This window comes from Acomys minous (assembly GCF_964271855.1).
Source record: "Acomys minous genome assembly, chromosome: 13".
NCBI classification, from domain to species: domain Eukaryota; kingdom Metazoa; phylum Chordata; class Mammalia; order Rodentia; family Muridae; genus Acomys; species Acomys minous.
The window spans coordinates 57,860,127-57,879,290 of record NC_140495.1 but is presented as its reverse complement, the minus strand read 5'-3'; the positions used below and the strand labels follow the sequence as shown (position 1 = coordinate 57,879,290).

The 19,164-nt window shown below is 47.8% G+C and overlaps 1 protein-coding gene across 1 annotated transcript in view; it reads left to right on the top strand.

Annotated features, from left to right (window-relative positions):
• Window positions 1-19,164, top strand: part of LOC311580566 (uncharacterized protein C2orf92) — a 43,196-nt gene that overhangs the window by 18,067 nt on the left and 5,965 nt on the right. Inside the window, exons 5-8 of the mRNA XM_084752213.1 lie at window positions 2,531-2,632; window positions 13,900-14,001; window positions 16,251-16,401; window positions 18,198-18,407. Coding sequence (XP_084608339.1) covers window positions 2,531-2,632; window positions 13,900-14,001; window positions 16,251-16,401; window positions 18,198-18,330 — 488 coding nt within the window. The 3' untranslated portion in view covers window positions 18,331-18,407. The remainder of the gene's footprint in view (window positions 1-2,530; window positions 2,633-13,899; window positions 14,002-16,250; window positions 16,402-18,197; window positions 18,408-19,164) is intronic.

Here is a 19,164-nt window from a genome sequence, read left to right as displayed (position 1 = left end):
CAAAGGGCATGGTAAGGACTTCATGGTGAGTCTAAAAGGGCTCATCTCTGGTGTCCATCGTGAGCTCCTTTTCCACCAAGAGACGGCACTCAAACAGATGATGCATGTTTCCCCCTTTATGTGGATGTTAGCTTTTATGTTTTAAATGTGTGTATGTTTCAGTGCAAATAACCACAGAGGTTATGTACCTAGTAAGGGACCAGGGTGGACAAGGGGCATCGCCCAAGGAAGGGTTAAAACAGTATTATGAGGAGATAAAGGGGAAACTAGAACAGAGGAGTAAATGGGGAGGGAGATGGGAGGGCAAAGGAGGGGAAATATGAGGGGGGACGGCTAACACTAAAAACCTTTTTTAAAAGGCCATATGAAACCTACTACTGTAGAAGCCTTTTAAATATATACGCATATGAGAGGAATTAAATGACGTCACCATATAACAAGGGAGACAACGCCCCCACTAGACATCTTAGCCCATCAAGTAAAACCTTTAGGGCCAGCAGTGGGCACCATCCATAGATACGCCAAGTGCCCAACCATGGCAGGCTATTCCCAAGGCCATGGCCATCTCTACATCCTGACGGCAAAGCGCTTTGCTGAAGACACAGCTCACTGTGTCATTGAACATGGAGACATTGCCTTCTAGAAGCTTCACCCCACCAACTAGTGCTTATGGCGCCCAGAGGAGAAAAGAAATCAGTTTCACCCAGGTACAAACTCTGTGACCTATAACAGACACTTGTCTGCAGGATAGGGTGGGGTAATAATGGCACAGGCGTCATGGGAGTAACCAACCACGTTTTGATTGCACTTAAGGCCCCACTGCCTGAGATGGAGCCCACACCTGACACTGCTAAAGTGACCAAGAACCTGAGACTAGATAGGTCACTGGCCTAGGGAAAAACCTAGTGCTACTACTCTGCTAAAGGACCACAGTGAAGGAATGACTCCTACTGACACATCGCTGTACCCACAGAACAGGGCATCACTTTAGCCTCATCAGAGAAGCTGCTTCTTGCAACAGATGGTAACCAACAGGGACCCACAACTAGACAGTGCACAGAGAGAGTGAGAGACTTTGGAACACTCAGCCCTAAGTGGGATGTCTTCATCAAACCTTCTCCTCAGAGCTTAGGAACTATGCAGGGGGGAGGAGGCAGAAAGACTGTAGAGTCAGAGGTGGTGGATGACGCTGAGGAAATAGTGTCTTCGAGACACACCAGGTCTGATGCACGTCTGAACCCACAGACCCGCACAGGTTCACACCAAGGGAAATCCCAACACTGTGAAGGGGAAGTAGACACTAAGCCCCGCCCCTGCAGCTGATGCCTGCTGGGAAGAGAATCAGTTTTCTCATAGAGTGCCGCTGGGTGTGTCAACCACACTCCAGGGCAGGTCCCATGCCCAGGTCTCATTTTGTTTTGTTTTTGTTTGTATACTGTTTGTTTTGTTTTTGGTATTTTTTTGTCTTATTGATTTCTTTTTTTAAAAGCTTGTCTTGATTTTCATTTTTTTGGGTTGTTCTCCTGTTTTTGTTTTTGCTTTTTTGAAAGAAAAAGAATGAAGTTGAGTGAGTAGGGAGGTGGGAAGAATCTGGGAGGAGTTGGGAGAGAGAAAAGAATATGGTCAAAATATATGAAAAAAATTAAATAAAAAATTTAAAATCCAAACTTTGAAAAAATTTAAAGATTAACAAAAAGGAACACACACACACACACACACACACACACACACACACACACACACACACACACACACACATCTTGGGAATGATCTCAGAGCTCATGGGGATTTCCCATGGTTGTTTTCTGTGGTTTAGCAAAGAAAGCCTAGGAGAGGCATAAAATGGCCACATTCAAGGAAAAAAATAGATGTCTTCAAGTGTTAAAAGGAAAGATACAGTAAAACATTAAAAAAAAAAACCTAAACCCCAGACATTATCACTAGTTTTAAAAAAGATTTATTTTTATTCATGTGTATGAGCGTTTGCTTGTATGTATGTGTATCACATGCATGCAGTGCCCAAGGAAGCCACAAGAGGCCATCGTGTCCTCTGAAACAGGAGTTACAGTTGATTATGAGCCACCACGTGGATGCTGGGAATCTAACCTTGGTCCTCTGGAAGAGTGTTCAGTGCGGTTAGCCAGTGAACCGTCTCCCGAGCCCCACTAATAAGAGTTTTCTAAATACAGGTCCTAGTGACCTTTTAACATGTTTTTGCCTCATTTCTGACTCAGCTTTCACCCTGTTTTTGTTGTTGTTGTTGTTGTTTTTTGTCATCCTTGGGGGAGTCTTTGCAGAGTCCAGATGACATCAGGAACAAGAAGGAAAGGTGTGTCTGCACAGATGAGGCGTGGGGCAGGGTCTCTAGCCGTCTGCGCCTGGTGGGTAGTGCAAGTATGGTTTCCTAGTGACGGCATCCATGGAGTTCGAGTCATTCGTTCACGCATCCACGGACATGCTGCGTGTGTACAGAGCAAAATATCACCCATGATTCCTGCCGTGCTGACGTGCTTCTCCTTGCCTCCTTCAGATGACATTCTGCAGCAGGTGTTTTCTAGTGACCCCAAATATTTATCAAGAGAAGGCGCAAGACCAGCTGACGGACTGCTCCCGTGGGAAGCCGCGAATGAAAGCAAGTATATGGCCGTGGGTTTGGAGTTCATGTGTTTTCACAGGCTGTGTCGCATGGGGTGCGCTGGACTGGGGTCGGAATGGTCTGGAGAACAGCTACTGTTGGGGTGCTGCCAAAGGGAAAATTGAAGAAAGAGAACGTCTGAAACTCTTGCCACCGTTTTCATCCACTATGAGAGTCTGTGATCTGCAGGGTCAGGCGTGTTCTGCCATCCTGGGTGCGAGTAGAGTTGGCTGTTCCTGGTGGCACAAACCCTGAGTGGCATTAATAACACTCACTTTATAGTTTCATGTACATGAATGATTTGAGAGAGAAAATAATGACATTTCATCCTTCCTTGGCCACATGGTGAGTTTGAGGTCATCCTAGGCTGCATGAGATCTCGTCTCCAAAAGCAAGAGAAAGGCAGCTCTCAAACACTGCTAACTCCAGCTCCTGGGGATCTGACACCCTCTTCTGACCTCCATTGGTACTACATATCTCACACACACACACACACACACACACACACATTAAATAATTATTAAAAAGCCCAAAGCAACCAACAATAATAAGCAAAAAAACCTTTTCTGAGTCAGTGTTCTGTTGCTGTGAGGAGGCACCATGACCATGGCAGTTATTGGCTGTTCTGGACTCGCTTTGTAGACCAGGCTGGCCTTGAATTCACAGTGGTCCACCTGCCTCTGCCTCCCGGGTGCTGGGATTAAAAGCATGTGCACCACCACACCCGGCAGCTCTTATAAAAGAAAGCGTTTACTTGGGGCTGGCTTACAGTTTCAGAGGCTCACTCCATCTTCATCATGGCGGGGAGCTTGGAGGCACACAGGCAGACATGGTTGGGGGAGAAGCGGCTGAGGGTTCCTCGTCTGGATCTGCAGGCAGCAGGAAGAGCAGAGACACACTGGGCCTGGCTTGGGCTTTTCAAACCTCAGTGCTCCACCCCACCATCCCCCACCCCTCCCAACCCTCACTCCCCCAGCCTCACCTCCCCCACCCTCAAGTCATGATAAACTTCCTCCAACAAGGCCGTTATTCAAATCACCACAAACCCCAAAACAAAGCCCCCATCCAGTGGAGGAAGGGCTCTTACTCCAGGCACACCTTCAAAGATGATAAAAGGAACATGCCTTTTCCTCAAACAGTAACACACCGGGAATCGCCCAGTTAATACGGAGAGGACCAGGAGTGAGAAACCTGCCAGCAGTGACCTTGTGAACTGGGTAGCAGGGGAATGAAGGTTGACATGGTTACACACATGGTTGTGCACTCCAGTTCTCGGGGGTCATTTCCTGTGTCTGTCAGAGCGTCTCTTGTCGGTGGTCAAGTGATAACTCCGTGTCCACGTAGGACCTTTCAAACCACACACATTTCTTCATACACACGTAGTAACGTCAGTGTTTGGACATTTAGAAATGTGACACAAGATAGCTTAGTGAGTACAGCCCCTCAACTCCCTAAGCCTGAATCCCTGAGTTTGATGGTCAGGATCCATATGGTGGTAGGAAAGCTCTCACGTCCGTGGATTAGCCTCTGATCTCCACATACATGCTGTGACGTGTACATACCCAGTCCCCAGCCACCTACACACAGAATAAAAAGTAATAAATGAAACAAAACATGGGCCCAGGTGCTCATAAGTACACTGAGCACTTTTATTTTTCTCTAGCGCCTTTTCATGTGTTTCATTAAAAGAAGCCAATTTCCCTGGATTTTTTTTTCCTTAATCAGAATATTTTATTGGCACCATGGACAATTCCTGACAGCCCTAAATGAAAATGGATGTGGTCTGAGTTGAAATAAATATATGGTAATTTTTCTTGCTCTTGCTCCTGCTTAGAGCCAAGTGGGGGGTGAGGCTGTGTTTTCCCAGGTGGCTTTCCTGCAGAGAGTGCATGGCTGAAGGCTGGATTAGAGCTAGTGTCCAGTCCCTGGCTAGCCTGAGGATGTCAGGTGCCAAGAAGGTGAAGGAAGGAGCTGGCTTTGGCGCCTGACTCTGCCCCCTCATCCACGAACCAGTGGGGTCCCTTCCTCCCCACAGCGTAGTGGGGGTTCTGAGGGGCCACACACTTTCCTGAGGTGCCGCGCGGAAGACCCTCTGTCCTGAGGGCTGTGGGAAGGCGCTCCCACCAGCGGGTGAGGAAAGGCTCGTTTTACCTGTGCGACTGGGAGAGGGGAGATCTGCTTTGAGGACAGGTTGAGCATCTGGCAGGAAGGCCAGGAGCACTCGTTCCTGAAAATTTGTGGGGAACATTACAATCTGGGCTGATCAATATGTGGTTTTGCCTAGGTCAGAGTGTAGGGATGGTCACAGCGGTTCCCATGCCCAACAGTGTGTCAGCCTTGGGGAGCAGGTTAGGGAATGGGAGACACTTATTAAAAGCCCTCATTCTCGGAACCCACCAAGAACCTCTAAAAGTGGAGCTGAGGAGCCTGCGCATTTCCCTGCATCTTCGGAGTACAGCAGTCAGGGAATTGAAACCATTGGATTAGATGCTTTCGGGCAATTAATTCACTAACAAAATACCCTTTAACATGAATATTTTTTCTTTCTTTCCTTTTTTTTTGGGGGGGGGGTAGGTGTGGTTTGAGACAGGGTTTCTCTTTGTAGCTCTGGTTGTTCTGGAACTTGCTCTGTAGAGCAGGCTGGCCTTAAACGTAGAGATTTGCCTGTCTCTGCCTCCTGAGTGCTGGAATAAAAGGTGTGTGCTGCCACTGGCCAGCTAAAAATGAATATTTCTAATACCCTTGATTTTGTTTCCTGTACATATCATGCCAAATATATGTTAGATATATCTGGGCGCCTCTTTGATAACTGGTCATATCTTGAGAGAGACAGGAGACAGTGGTCTGCTGCAGAGCGGGTGTGGGCTAGAATGTCTATTCTTTCCCTGCTGCCTGCATCTGCTGGGCCACGTCCAAGAAAAGGGGATCAAATCTGCCCCCTGGACCTTCTCGTTAAACACGTTTAGACACAATCAGCCCGTTTTTCCATGCTGTGGCTACCAGTTGCCTCAGCGTCTGCCGAGATGTCTCCTTTGTCATGCAGGAACTCCTCCATGCTCTGGAGCTCTGTGGGAGCTTCCTCTTCGTCTCCTTGTGTGACATCATCATGCAGTTTTAGTGAGGGGCAGACACAGTTTATGTTTGGACATCCTGCAGGACCCGCTCCCTTTGCAGTTTCTCAGTTTTTTTCCCAGTGGCTTTTCTGGTCATTTTGTATAATAGTTTTTTTTTTTTCCCCATATGAGCCTTACTATCAACCTGTCTACCTTTATTAAAACTCTGTTTCTACTTTTCTCAGTCATTTTGGAAAAACTGATATTGAGAAATGAGGATATATTGGTACATTTTCAAGTTTGCTTTTGGCTTTTTCAATATGCTCTGTATCTATATCTATCTATATATGTGTAAATATATCTAAATGTGTGTGTATCTAGCTATGTCTATATGTGCACATGTGTATATCTATATGTGAGTATATCTATATTGTATATATATGTGTGTGTGTATGTACATATCTATCTAATCTATATGTGTATATATGCACATTTCTTGCTAAATTACTACTTTTCTGTGTTGTTCTGTATTGTAGGTGGAGATTTCCCTATTATTCTATAGACTATTAAGTTAAAATTTTGGTAGGAGGGTAAACTGCTTTATGCATGATCACCCCATGTCCTCAGGGCCTGTGTTGGTTGGGTTTTGTCATCTTGATACAAACTGGGGTCACCTGGGAAGAGGGAACTTCAACCTCAATTGCCTCCATCAGATTGGGTCATGGGCACGTCCAGTGTGGGGACATTTTCTTCATTATAACTGATGCAGGAGGGCCTAGGGCTGTCAGCCCCGGGCAGGTGGGCCTGGCTTGTATAAAAAGGCAAGGCAGTCAGCAGTGTGCCTCCGGGGCCCCTGCTCAGTCCCTGCCTCCAGGGGCCGTCCCTTGCCAGTGAACTGTAACCTGAAAGCCACACAAACCCATTTGCTCCCCAAGTTGCTCTTTATGATGATGTTTCTCACAGCAACAGAGAAGCAAACTAAGACAGGACCTTACTCAATTCTAGTCTTTCTAATATAAATATGCGTGTATATGTGACACAGCATCTGCAGATACAAATAGTTCTGCTTTGCAAGCTCCTGAGTGTCTCACCACTTATGTGTTCTATGACATTGTTACCGTCCCCAAGGCAATCCTTATGAGCAGTGGAGATATGGTTACCTTCTGTATAGTGCCTCTCTCGGCGGGAAGTGCATCCAATGTTCCCTGATTAAGACAGTGGTTATGGAACGAATATAAGAGATTGCCGCTAGGCGTAGTGGCGCATGCCTTTGATCACAGCACCTGGGAGACAGAAGCAGGTGGATCTCTGTGAATTCAAGGCCAACCTGGTCTATAAAGAGAGTTCCAGGACAGCCAGGGCTATTACATGGAGAAACTCTGTCTTGAAAAAACCGAAATCAACCAACCAACCAACCGGACAGAAAAAGGGATTATCATCTAATCTATCATCTGTCTATCTATCTGTCTATCTATCTGTCTGTCTGTCTATCTATCTATCTATCTATCTCCCTCTCTATGCAAATTCATACATACATACATATACATATATAGCTATATGTTGAGAATACCTCCTTCAATTTCGATTTGCCGTGGTAGGTTTGATTTTGGAGATTTATGTACTATGTGTGTGTTGAGTAGCTGTGTATGTGTCATCTTGCTGATCCTTTCGGTCATCATTCTTGTAGTCCACACTTTGATATGACAATAAAGCACATCATAGCACTATTTGGTACAGGATAGACTCTGCCTCACGGAGGCCTTAGGGAGTAGAAAAGTGCTGATCTTAATGTTATTTGATAACTGGATATGTGGGTGACTGGTACCATAATAATTACTGCTGTGGCAACAGTGCCAACATCGGAGCGCTTACTGTCTGTCAGCTGGTGGAGGTTTCTTCTGAATTCATTCATTGCCACAGCAGCCCAGTGTGGCAGTGTCGTTACAGTGTGTGTTTTCCGTCTGGGGGATGGTCAAATAGCCTGCTGCAGGTCCAGCATCCAGCAGGGGGCAGTGCTGGTCCACAAACTGAGGACAGCAGAGCCAGCAGTTAGGTGCTTTGTTTTACAGACATCAGCTAGTGCAACATTCTCTGCCCACAAAAGCATTCATGGTACGAGATAGTCTTTAAATATGGGAGCTTGCTTCTTGCCTCCTGTCGTTACACTAGCAGGGGGCAGGTGCCCTGTGGGGTCAGCTCCCCTGGGACAAACTTGATATCACGTTTCAAACCTTGAGGTAGGTCCTAAACTGCCATCTTGATAGATTTCTTTTCTAGAATGTTTGCACAGTAGCGAAGAAGACATTACCTTTTTAAAAGCTGTAATAAGCTTTATTGATATTTTTCTCCTTTAGAGACTCTTGACTCAGCACATGGCCACACTGTAGGTATAAATTGGGCTTTTTTTCTTCCTCGTTCTTTCCAGAACTCAAGGGGCCACATTCACTAGGTTTGAAGTCAGTCCTGTGTTATTTGTTTTTGTAAGGAAGGAATCCCACTATAAGTTGTCACCAACTGGTTATCACATTATAAACATGATTTGTGGGGCTGGTGAGATGGCTGAGTAGCTGCACAATAGAAGGACCTGAGTTCGGATCCCCAGTATCCATGTAAGAAGCTGGGCACTGTGGCAGAGAAAAGGAGCCTTGAGGTCTACTGTCTAGTAAGTCTAGTCAATTGTTGATGGCTCAGTAGTTAAGAGCATTGGCTGATCTTGCAGAGGACCCGGGTTCAATTCCCAGCACCCACATGAAAGCTCACAAATGTCTGAAACTCTACTTCCAGGGCCTCTGATGCCCTCACATAGACACACATGCAGGCAAACCACCAATCAATGCTCATTAAAATAAAAATAAATTAATAAAAAATAATGTGGTGATCTGGAGAGATGGCTTAGCAAACAAGAGTACATACTGCTCTTACAGAGCATCTGAGTTTGATTCTCACCGCACACACACACACACACATACACACACACACACATACACACACACACACACACACACACACACACACCCCAGACACTAATTGTCAGTAATTCCAGCTCCAGGTTTGTCTAAGGCATCTAGCCTCCATGGGCACTCACATATGTATACCCACATACAGATATACATAACTAAAATTAAACATCAATATTAAAGTAGAAGGTAGGGAGAGATCAACAGAGATATCTGCTATTGGCCTCTGGCCTCCATATACATGTACCTTTGCATGTCGGTGCACCTGCTCACATGTGCACACACAACAACATGTACATACAACATGCAGGAGGTCACCCAGATTGCTTATTTCCTTTTTATAAGTGGTAGTGTTGGACTTTTAGAAACCCTCAAATTAGAAATATATCAACCAAAAAGTCTCTCTGGGGATTATAATATAAAGTTAAATCATTTGAACTTATGGCTTTTATAGGTCAGAAATATCAACAGTTTCATGTGGGTCAGTTCAGTCTCATGGAAACCAGTCTCTGATTTCCAGGCCACATACCCACGCTCACGCTTCTTACAGAGCCGAATGCCCCAGGAAGGAAGCTACTTGTCTTCATAATTCTTGCAGAGACCCTGAAATCCCAAGTTAAAAATCCTTGGTTTTTATGAACAGATGCAAACATTTCCTTTACTCAGCTTTGTTCCTTGGAATTCTATTCCTGCATGTTTTTTCAACCTATCCACAAAGCTGGGCACAGTGGCGCACACCTATAATCCCAGCTTTTGGGGAGGCAGAGGCAGGTGGATCTCTGTGAGTTTGAGGCCAGCCTGGTCTATAAATTGAGTCCAGGACAGTCAAGGCTACACAGAGAAACTATATCTATAAAGTATATCCACAAATTCTGTGCTACTCCTCCCTTCAATGAGTGTGGGCTGGGTTTTCTTTTAATGAACATCAGAAGTGATGGCGAGCCACTCTGTAGATGAGGTCACCTGAGGTGCAGTGTTTCTATCTGGCTGTCTCTTGGATCCCTCACGCTGCTGAAAGTTGGCTGCCATGTTGTGAGGGTGCCCAGGCAGTCCCAAGGAGCATGGCTCTGCTGGGAACTGAGCCCTTTTGCGTATGGCCAGTGAGGGCGCTCAAGATGACTTCCTTGGATGGTTTTGGATCAGGGTCCTTCATGAGTTGTCATCAAAGTCCTTCAAGGTTCGTTGTCTCATTCAAAACTGCGCCACTGACGTTTCCTGCCTGGTCACGGCCTCTGTGCTAGAGGCTAAAGAGGTAAACAAGCCATTCTTGTTCCCCAAGGCCTTGCTGACAGCTAGTAAGATGGTCAGTGGACCCCTCACTCTGCTCAGTTGGCTGCCACGCTGCAAGGATGCTCTAATGGTCCGAAGGAGAATGGCTCTGGTGGAAGGCGATGGAGAGATGGCTCAGCAGTTAAGATCACTGGCTGCTCTTCCAGAGGTCTCGCGTTTGACTTCCAGCACCTACATGGTGGCTCACAATCATCTGAAACAGGAGATCCAATGCTTACTTCTGGCTTCTGCCAGCACAGGGCACTCATGTGGCACACAGACAAACATGTAGGCAAAATACCCATACGCATAAAAAATTGAATGACTGAAAATGAAGAGTCAATCTGGTTAATAGTTATTAAAGGGGCTGGAGAGATGGCTCCATGGTAAGAACACTGCTTGCTCTTCCAGAGGACTTCCAGCACCTATATGGAGGCTTATAGGCATCTTTAAGTCCAGTTTCACGGAATCTGATGCCATTTTCTGTTCTCTGGAGGCACCAGGTAAACATGTGATACAGACATATATGTAGGCTAAACAGTTATATACATTGAAAAAGAAAAAAACTGACCTCCCTACAACCCTTCATATTCTCCAAAGATGCTTAGTTAAGTGAAAACTCCTGGCCGTACTGGTGATAAATGTGGATCCGCATTTCTATTATGGCTTTTATTATGGAATAGCTTTTATTTTGTTGACAGTGTCCCCTTTGTGGCATAAAGAAAGTGAACATGCTTGTTCATGTATGAAGCCTACTTTATATGTACATGTGTATATATTTTTGTTTACGTGAACACACACATGGATGCATGTATGTGGAGGCCAGAGGCCAACTTTGAGTTGTTCCTTAGGTAACATTTACCTTTCAATTTAAATTAAAAAAAAAATGGTAGTTGGACATGGTGGCATATAACTTTAATCCCAGTACTAAGGAGGCAGAGGCAGGTGGATCTCTGTGAGTTTGAGGCCAGCTTACATAGTGAGCTCTAGGACAGCCAAGGTTACACAGAGAAACCCTGACTCAAAAAACAACAAACAAACAAACAAACAAACAAACAAACAAACATGCCTGATTCCTGAGGAGGCCAGAAGAGAGTATTGGATTTCTCCTGGAACTGGAGTGACAGACAGTTGTGAGCCGCCATGTGGGTGCTGGGAATTGAACCTGGGTCCTCTGGAAGAACAGCCAGTGCTCTTAGCCACTGAGCCATCTCACTAACCTCACAACTTTGAAGGTTGAAATTGTTTTTGAATTAGTTTGTATTTTATGTACATGGGTGTTTTGTCTGTATGCATGGCTGTGCACCACATGGCATGCACGGTGTCCACGGAAGCCAGAAGAGGGTGTAAGATCTCCTGAAAGTGGAGTTACAGATGGTTGTGAGCTTCCATGTAGGTGCTGGGGACCAAACGCAGGGCCTCTGCAAGAACATCAAGTGTTTGTTTTTGTTTTTTTGAGACAGGGTTTCTCTGTGTTAGCTTTGGCTGTCCTGGACTCACTTTGTAGACCAGGTTGGCCTCAAACTCACAGCGATCCACCTGCCTCTGCCTCCCAAGTACTGGGATTAAAGGCATGTGCTACCACACCCGGCACACACCAAGTGTTCTTAACTATTGAGCTATCTTTCCAGTATTTACCTTTAAAAAATTTCAATTACATTTTGTATTTGTGTGTGTGTATGTGTGTGGGATGCATATGGTGGGTGTCTATTCATATGTGTGTATGTGTGTGGTGTGTGTACATGTATTTATGTGTGTGTATGGTATGTGCGTGTGTATGTATGGTGTGTGTATGTGTGTGGTATGCGTATGTATTGTACATATATGTATTTGTGTTTGTTTGTATGGTGTATGTATGTGTGTGTATTGTGCATGCAGGTCTGTGTTTATGTGTATAGTGTGTGTATGTATGTGTATGTTTGTGTGTGTGTGTGTGTGTGTGTGTGTGTGTGTGTGTAGGTGCCCAGCACAGAGGACAAGTCTCATGACACTGTTCTTTCCTTCTATCACGTGGGTCCTGGAGCTTGAACTCATGTCTTCCAGCTTGGCAGCAGGCCCCTTTAGCCACTGAGACATCCCACTGCCTCACCTTGTCTTTCACTAGCCGGGAACTCAGCAAGTAGGCGAGGCTGGTTAGCCACAAGCCCCAGGGACCCCCGTCTCCATCTCCTCAGAACACCGGGATGAGAAACAGACACTACCATGCCTGACCTTTCTTATGTGGGTCTTGAGGACCAAAGTCAGGTCCTTGGGTTATACGCTAAGCATTTCATTGGCTTGGTTTGTCTCCCCACACAGAGCAACACTCTCTATACAGCCCTCTGAAAGAGTAGGCAATGCAGCCCTCGTGACTGGCGCCATGTTAGCTGCTCTCTGTTTTTAATGAGCTGCAACTTTCAAAGTCAACTGATTGCCAGGCATATTAAACTAAACATCTCCTCACTTTTCTAAGCCAACTGTCAAAAACAAACGAATCCCCTTCTTTTCTAAGGGCACTGAGAGCTTCGGGGACCTCTTACCACAGAAGTAATAACCTTCAGCCCTCTGGCAATGAGTCTCGTTTCCCTTGTGATCTCATCCAAAGATTCAACAAGCTCATCCTGCACTTCCTCCCGAGGTCTCCCATCTGGGCTGGAGCCCCAGCTTGGCTTGAGGTGGTCTGGGTGTGTGTGTGTGTGGGTCATCTGTAACAGCTCCAGGTCATCTGTAACCTTCCAAAGGCAGCTCTCGGCCTCATTTCTCTGGACCAAGTGTCCCCAGGCATTTTGCTGGTCCTCTTATTCAAGCGAATCACAGACAGCCAATGGCAGAGCTGCAGGGCAGGTATTTCTCATTTCTAAACCTGTCTCCTGTCTTCTAAGACCATGCTGTAGTTTGGAGGCAGCAGTAAATGTCTCAGTGTGGTTCATTTTCCCTATGTTGTATACGTTCTGCAACCTGTAAGGCAAGTCACAGCGTCTACAGCTCATACAAATGGAGGCAGAGACCAGAGCTCAGAGAGACCCAAACTGAGGCTAAATAGCCTGTGTCCCTACAGGCAGCAGCAATATCTGTGAGGCAGGCATATTCCCAGGTCTACCTAGACCTACAGAGTCAGAAACTCTCAGGTGGGTCCCAGCAATCGTGTCTGACAAGCCTTCCCTATGAGATCCATCGCCTCAGCCACGAGTGAGTGAATTTGTTGGGTTATAAATAAAACCAAAACACTGATGTTCTTTAAGAACACTCAGAACCCTTCTCCCCCCTTTCCTCTTTACTTGGACTCTGGAAGAAAGTACTTAAGGGATGGGAGATGCTGGAGTGGGCAAAGCACTTGCCACACAGAGCAAGGACCTAGGTTAGAATCCCCGGAAGTCGTGTTAAGCTCTATGTGCAATCCCAGGGCTCCAGTGGCGACATGGGAGGCGACAGCAGGGGAATCTTTGGAGCTTCAGAGTCAGCTAGCCTGATGCACCCGGCGGCTGACGACAAAGAGACCCCATCACAACCAGTATGAAAGGTGAAGACATGAAGCTGTCCTCCGACTTCCACACATGTGCCGTGATATGCACACGCCCAAGTGTGCACATGCTACGTGCACATACGCACAAGAGTCTTAATGTTAGCCTCCTACCCTTATAATAAAGTGCCTGAGATGACCGACTTATAAGATGGTGCCGGACACCTTTAGAACTTCTAGCCCACGGCTGTCCGTGTTGTTTTGAGCCTGTGGAGAGGCAGAAGAACACGGTAGGATGTGTGAGGGCAAATCTGCCCACTCTATAGCCAGGAAGCGGAGGGAGGAGGGGAGGGAAAGGGGCGGGGAGGGGGCAGGGAGGCAGCTAGGATTCCATGATCCTCTCAGAGGGCACAGCCCCAGTGAGCTAAGCATCTTCCACAGGCCCCGCCTCCTAAAGGTTCCCGTGCGCCGCCTGACCAAGCCTTTCTTTAGGACACGGACCTTTGTGTGCATTCAGGACCTAGACTTCTCTTTTGTCTTCTGTAGATCATATTGCTGAGAAGACTAAGGAGTCCCCTCTCGTCAACAGGGATGTAGAGAATCAATTAACTACCGGCAGCAAAAGAGCACTCCAGAGAAACTCTCAAGGTAATCATCCTTAGACCATGACCTAAGTAAGAACCTTGGATATGGAAGGTTCCAGAATGTGTCTTTTGAGTTCAGGGTATTTTAGCTGAATAGAGTCAGTGTACCTTTGATTCGCCTGCAAATGTTAGTGGTCAGCTGGTGGGTCACACACCTTAGGCCCCAGGTTCAATAGGTTGAGGCAGGAGAATCGTCGTGAGGTTGAGGCCAGCCTGGGCTACATAGTGAGACTGTGTCAAATCCTAAACACAAAATAGATGGTGTATATGGTCTACACGTTATGGCTTAAATACATTTTAAAAAATCTGGCCATCTTTTCAGAAGGATATCCATGGTTTCCCTAAATAGCCAGAGTCATTTAGAACACAAGGTCCTCTTCTGAGCCCCTGTCACTGCTGATCCCTAAGGCTAACTCATATGAGGGGTTAAATGTCAAAGGTTAGCCTAGTCTCTTACATGCTTGGCTTCTTCCTTCTTGTTGGGTTGACTGAGCTCCAGCTTGTTGATAGCGGGTAGAGACTGACTTCACGCTGGTGCCAAGCCCAGACACGCCCTTCATACGGCCCCTCCCTCAAAACGACACCCTGTTGTTCCTTCCTCCTGCTCAAAAGTTAAACATCAAGCTTGAAAGTTGGAGTTCAGTCCTCCTGACCTGCAAGGTACAGAGAACCAACTCTCACAGATTGGCCACACGCATGCATGTGTGTGCTGTGTGTGCACACCTACCTACGCACATGTATGCACGGAATAAATAAAAATGTAACCTTAAACTTTCTTTTTTTTTTTTCCGAGACAGGGTCTCTCTGTGTAGCCTTGGCTGTCCTGGACTCACTTTGTAGACCAGGCTGGCCTCGAACACACAGTGATCCGCCTACCTCTGCCTCCCGAGTGCTGGGATTAAAGGCGTGCACCACCACGCCCGGCAACTTTAAACTTTCTAGTGCTGAATTATTCCAGCACAGCCCTTGGAGAGACTTACCCGATGCTCCCGTGTACCTGGGATGAAGGTGTGGGCCCATTACCCAAGAGAGCCACTGGGTAGCACTTTCCTGCCAGCATCACTCACTCCAGCATTTCTCTCACTAAAGCTGGCTCGTTCCTGCCACTGTCCCTTTCCCCTCCTCTCCAGCCCCGCCCCCCTTCCTCTGGCTATTACAAATGGAATCACAGATGCTCCCCAATGTCAGACCAGGATTCTTTGTACCCCAACCCCATGCTCAGTAGCACCCCAAAGCCACCCATGTGACTTCTCAAAGTCCCCAGAAGCCAGATTCATGACAGGCACAAATCTCTTAAACTTTAATTCTGATCAGGTCTTTACCACCGTGGTGAGTACCCAAGATGAACCAATTCAAGGATAAGGAGTTTATCTTGGTTCCAGGTTTCAGAGGCACCAGTCCATAGTCGGCCACCCCCTCCCCTTGTTTCGGGGCTCTGTTGAGCAGAAAAGCAGGGTGGAAAGAGAAGCCGTTGAGTATGTGCTGGCAGGGACGCAGAGGAAAGCACCTCCCTCATCGCTCGCTTCCTCCTTTTCCTGTGTTTATTCTGTCTGGGCCTTCAGCCTATTGGATGGTGCCACCGAAAGTCAGGATGGAACCATGGAAACACACACACACACACACACACACACACACACACACACACACAGTGAAGGGCACTTATTCTCATCTCTTATGTGGGTCTCAGCAGGATCAAGATCATAGTCAAGACCTACAATCCTGCTTATACCCAGACGGCAGACAGCACGTGTAGTAGACTTTCTAAAGGCTGCTGGGGAGGGAGGAGTGGGCCAGCAGGGAAAAGCTTTTGTCACTGCCTAGTGAGAGGCTTCATGTCAAGCCCTCAACACACTGCTGTCCGGTTCCTCACACTGGAGATTTAACCAGTGCCTCCTGCATGTTAAACAAGTGCGTCCACCACTGAGCTACACTGCCAACCCCACCTCCATTTTCCAAGCCTGTGAGGTAGGGTCCTCCTGCCTGCCTTTCACCTCCTCCTTGCTCTGCCTCCAATCAGTTTATCTCTGGTCTTCTCGCTTCCTGCACACTATGGTTTGGTCAGTCTTAGCCGTGGATGTGTTGCCGCTTGCCAGCCCATCCACTCTGCACCTCAGCTTGTCACTGGGGACAGTGCCAGCCGGTTCCCCAGCTGGATTTCTGAAGCCAGCAGCTGACATGCTAGTATGCTTAGTTGTGGGTCGCCTGGCAGGGACGGGTCCAGGCCACCTCTCGCTACTGTTCTTGTGTCTTCAGATGCTCACGCTGAGAGTCTACCTTGTAGACAGCTGCTGAGCTTCCTGCAGAAGAACATTGTCATCGCTGCCTCCGCTATGGCCGCAATCCTCCTGGTCACAGTGTTGGTGGTGCTTGTGGTGGTCACAAATATAAGGCGGAAACGGTCAAGGTGAGTGGCTCTTGGCTTCCTTCTTCCTTTTAAGAACTCAGGAAGAAGCCAGGTATGGTGGCGCACGCCTTTAATCCCAGCACTCGGGAGGCAGAGGCAGGCGGATCGCTGTGAGTTCGAGGCCAGCCTGGTCTACAAAGCGAGTCCAGGACAGCCAAAGCTACACAGAGAAACCCTGTCTCAAAAAAAACAAAAAAACAAAAAACAAAACAAAACAAAAAACAAAAAAAACCCAACAACAACAACAACAAAAAAACTCAAAAACACCAACAAACAAAAACAAACAAACAAAGAATTCAGGAAGAGTCGTAGTGATGGAAAGATGGCTCAAGGTCTAGTCTCAGCACAGGGCAGGTCACGACCACCTGCAGCTCCAATGCCAGGGCATCCACTGTCCTCTTCTGGTCTCCCAGGGCACTGCATGCATGTGGTACATGGTGACAAAACACTCATACATGCAAGATAAAATGCCTTTTTTTTTTTAAAACCAAACAAATGACTCAGGGAGTTTGAAGCACAGTTGCTCCTTGCAGATCCCAGTGTGGGAGGAAAGCAGGCATGGCTTTCTGCTGCGCTCGGCATCTCCCAGGATGCCGGATAAAAGTTCCCAGGGGATGGGTTTCAGCGCTACCTGGTGATTCTGAGGTACACTGAAGCTTTGGCGGCCGCGACTTACGCTACGCTTGCTTCTCAAGGGCATGCCGGCTCGCCAGGCCCGCCCCGCATGGAGAGGACACTGAAGGGTGGCACAGCCGGTTAGAAGGTTGGAGACTAGGACTCCCCGCACACACCGGAAACAGGATTGATTTCTCTGTGCAGCCCTGGCTGTGCTGTAACTTGCTTTGTAAGCCAGGGTGGCCTTAAACTCAGAGATTCACCTGCTTCTGCCTCTGGAGTGCTGGGATTAAAGGCATGCGCCACCACATCTGGCGACGGAAACTAGGACTCTGGAAGCAGAAAAGCAAAGCATTGCTATAAGAAGGTGCAGAGTGATGAGACAATGCAGAGAAGAGACCAAGACTGAGCTCAGTGTGTTCACACTGGTTCAGCTGTACCGCTTAGACTCTGGGGTTGTAGCTCTGCTAGCCACTCCCTGGATCCTGTAAGTGATGGGCTAATGCGGGCCACAGCGGGCTCCTCGAGGGCAAAGCGACAGGGTTCAGGCACAGACACGAACAGATGCCAGAAGCAAATAAACTTGAAAGAGTAAGCATACATGGTCACTTTCAGAATTACAAGCCCTGCTCTGCATCCTCGGAGACACACATTCCCAATGGCTGAGGAAAAGCAGCTCCCTACAGGGTTCTTCCTGCTCTTCCTGGGTCTGAGGCGACAGTAGTTAAATTTCTCCACGAGAGAGCACTACCTTCTCTAAAGGGCAAGGCCTTTGGGATGGAGAGGCCGACCAGGCTGGCTGACAGCTACCTCATACCCAGCGTGCTCTTCTGAGACAGGCATATGGCTCCTGAAGCGAAAATGAAAGCACGGCTTTAAGGGCTTCTGGAAATAAGCTTGGCCTACCTCACAACCCTGACCAGGGTCTATCCTTGGAGCAGCCATTTTCTCTAAAGAAGAACTGGTTAGGTCAAGCCAGGGATGTGGATGGATAGGGGGTGATGGATGACCCAGAAGCCCCTTGTGGCCCTGGGTCAGAGAGAATGACATCCAGGACAGACCTTCCCCAAGGAAACAGACTTCAGACCCCTCAGAAACCGCAACCTCTATCCCCACCCAACAGGCAGACAGGGCCTTCCTGTGTGTTTAGTGAGCAGTGTGGTTTGTCTTCTTCATTTTAGGAATCCTCCAGCGAGCATGACGTACAATATTTTTATAATGAACGGGAAGGCGTGGTGGCAAAAGTCTCAGGAGAAGCACCTCAGGAAATTCACAGGAAAGCAGAGGCCCATGAACTCCAACTCTTCCATCTAAGCCGGTGGAGGGGCCAGAAAACTGCCACCAAGCCACTGTTGGAGGGTTCTTTTGCGCTGCCTGGACAGGAGTCAAGGGTAGGCAAGAAACTTCAAAGGCTAAAAGAGTCGGTTTTCTTTCAGTGCTGGTAGGGGTGGAGCAGTGGCAGGTGGCGCCCTCTAGCGGTGGTCATTTCTCGGGTGTTGGCAAGCCTAGCTCTTGGCAGCCTTTACAGCTCTCGGCCTGGGGTCTGACACCCTAAAGACTTGGCGTCTCTACTTCCACTTCCCTTCTTCCTCCTTCTCGGCCCCTGGGGGGACCCTTCAACTGCTCCTTCGGTTGTCTGTGCTGTCACCAGGATGACTTGGGGGCATCTGCCTTTGTTGGGGCATCCTTCGGGAACTGGGGCTGCAGAGGGCCCTTTGGAGACTGGAAGCAGAGAGCGGCAGGGATCGTTAAGGCCGGGTATCTTCTCCCACGAGGAGAAGCGGCATCTTAGTGGGCTGGTGGGACTCCCAGCCCGGATGCTCGGCCAGTCCTGAGCAGCACCGCCATGCTTGCAGAGCTGGGTTGGCTTTGGCCTGTGGGCGCTGCTGGGAAATTGGCCTGAGGTGTCAGTGGGCAGCTACACAAGGCCTCCACTTATTGCCACTTCTTCAGTAGACCAGTGGTGGGTACCAATCACAAGCAAGGCTATTTGAGGGTGGGGGTGGGTCCAGCACCAGCCACTGGGACTATTCTGTGTATGTGTGTATTTGTGTGTGTGTGTGTGTGTGTATGCGTGTGTGTGTGTGTATGCGTGTGTGTGTGTGTATGCGTGTGTGTGTGTGTATGCGTGTGTGTGTGTATGTGTGT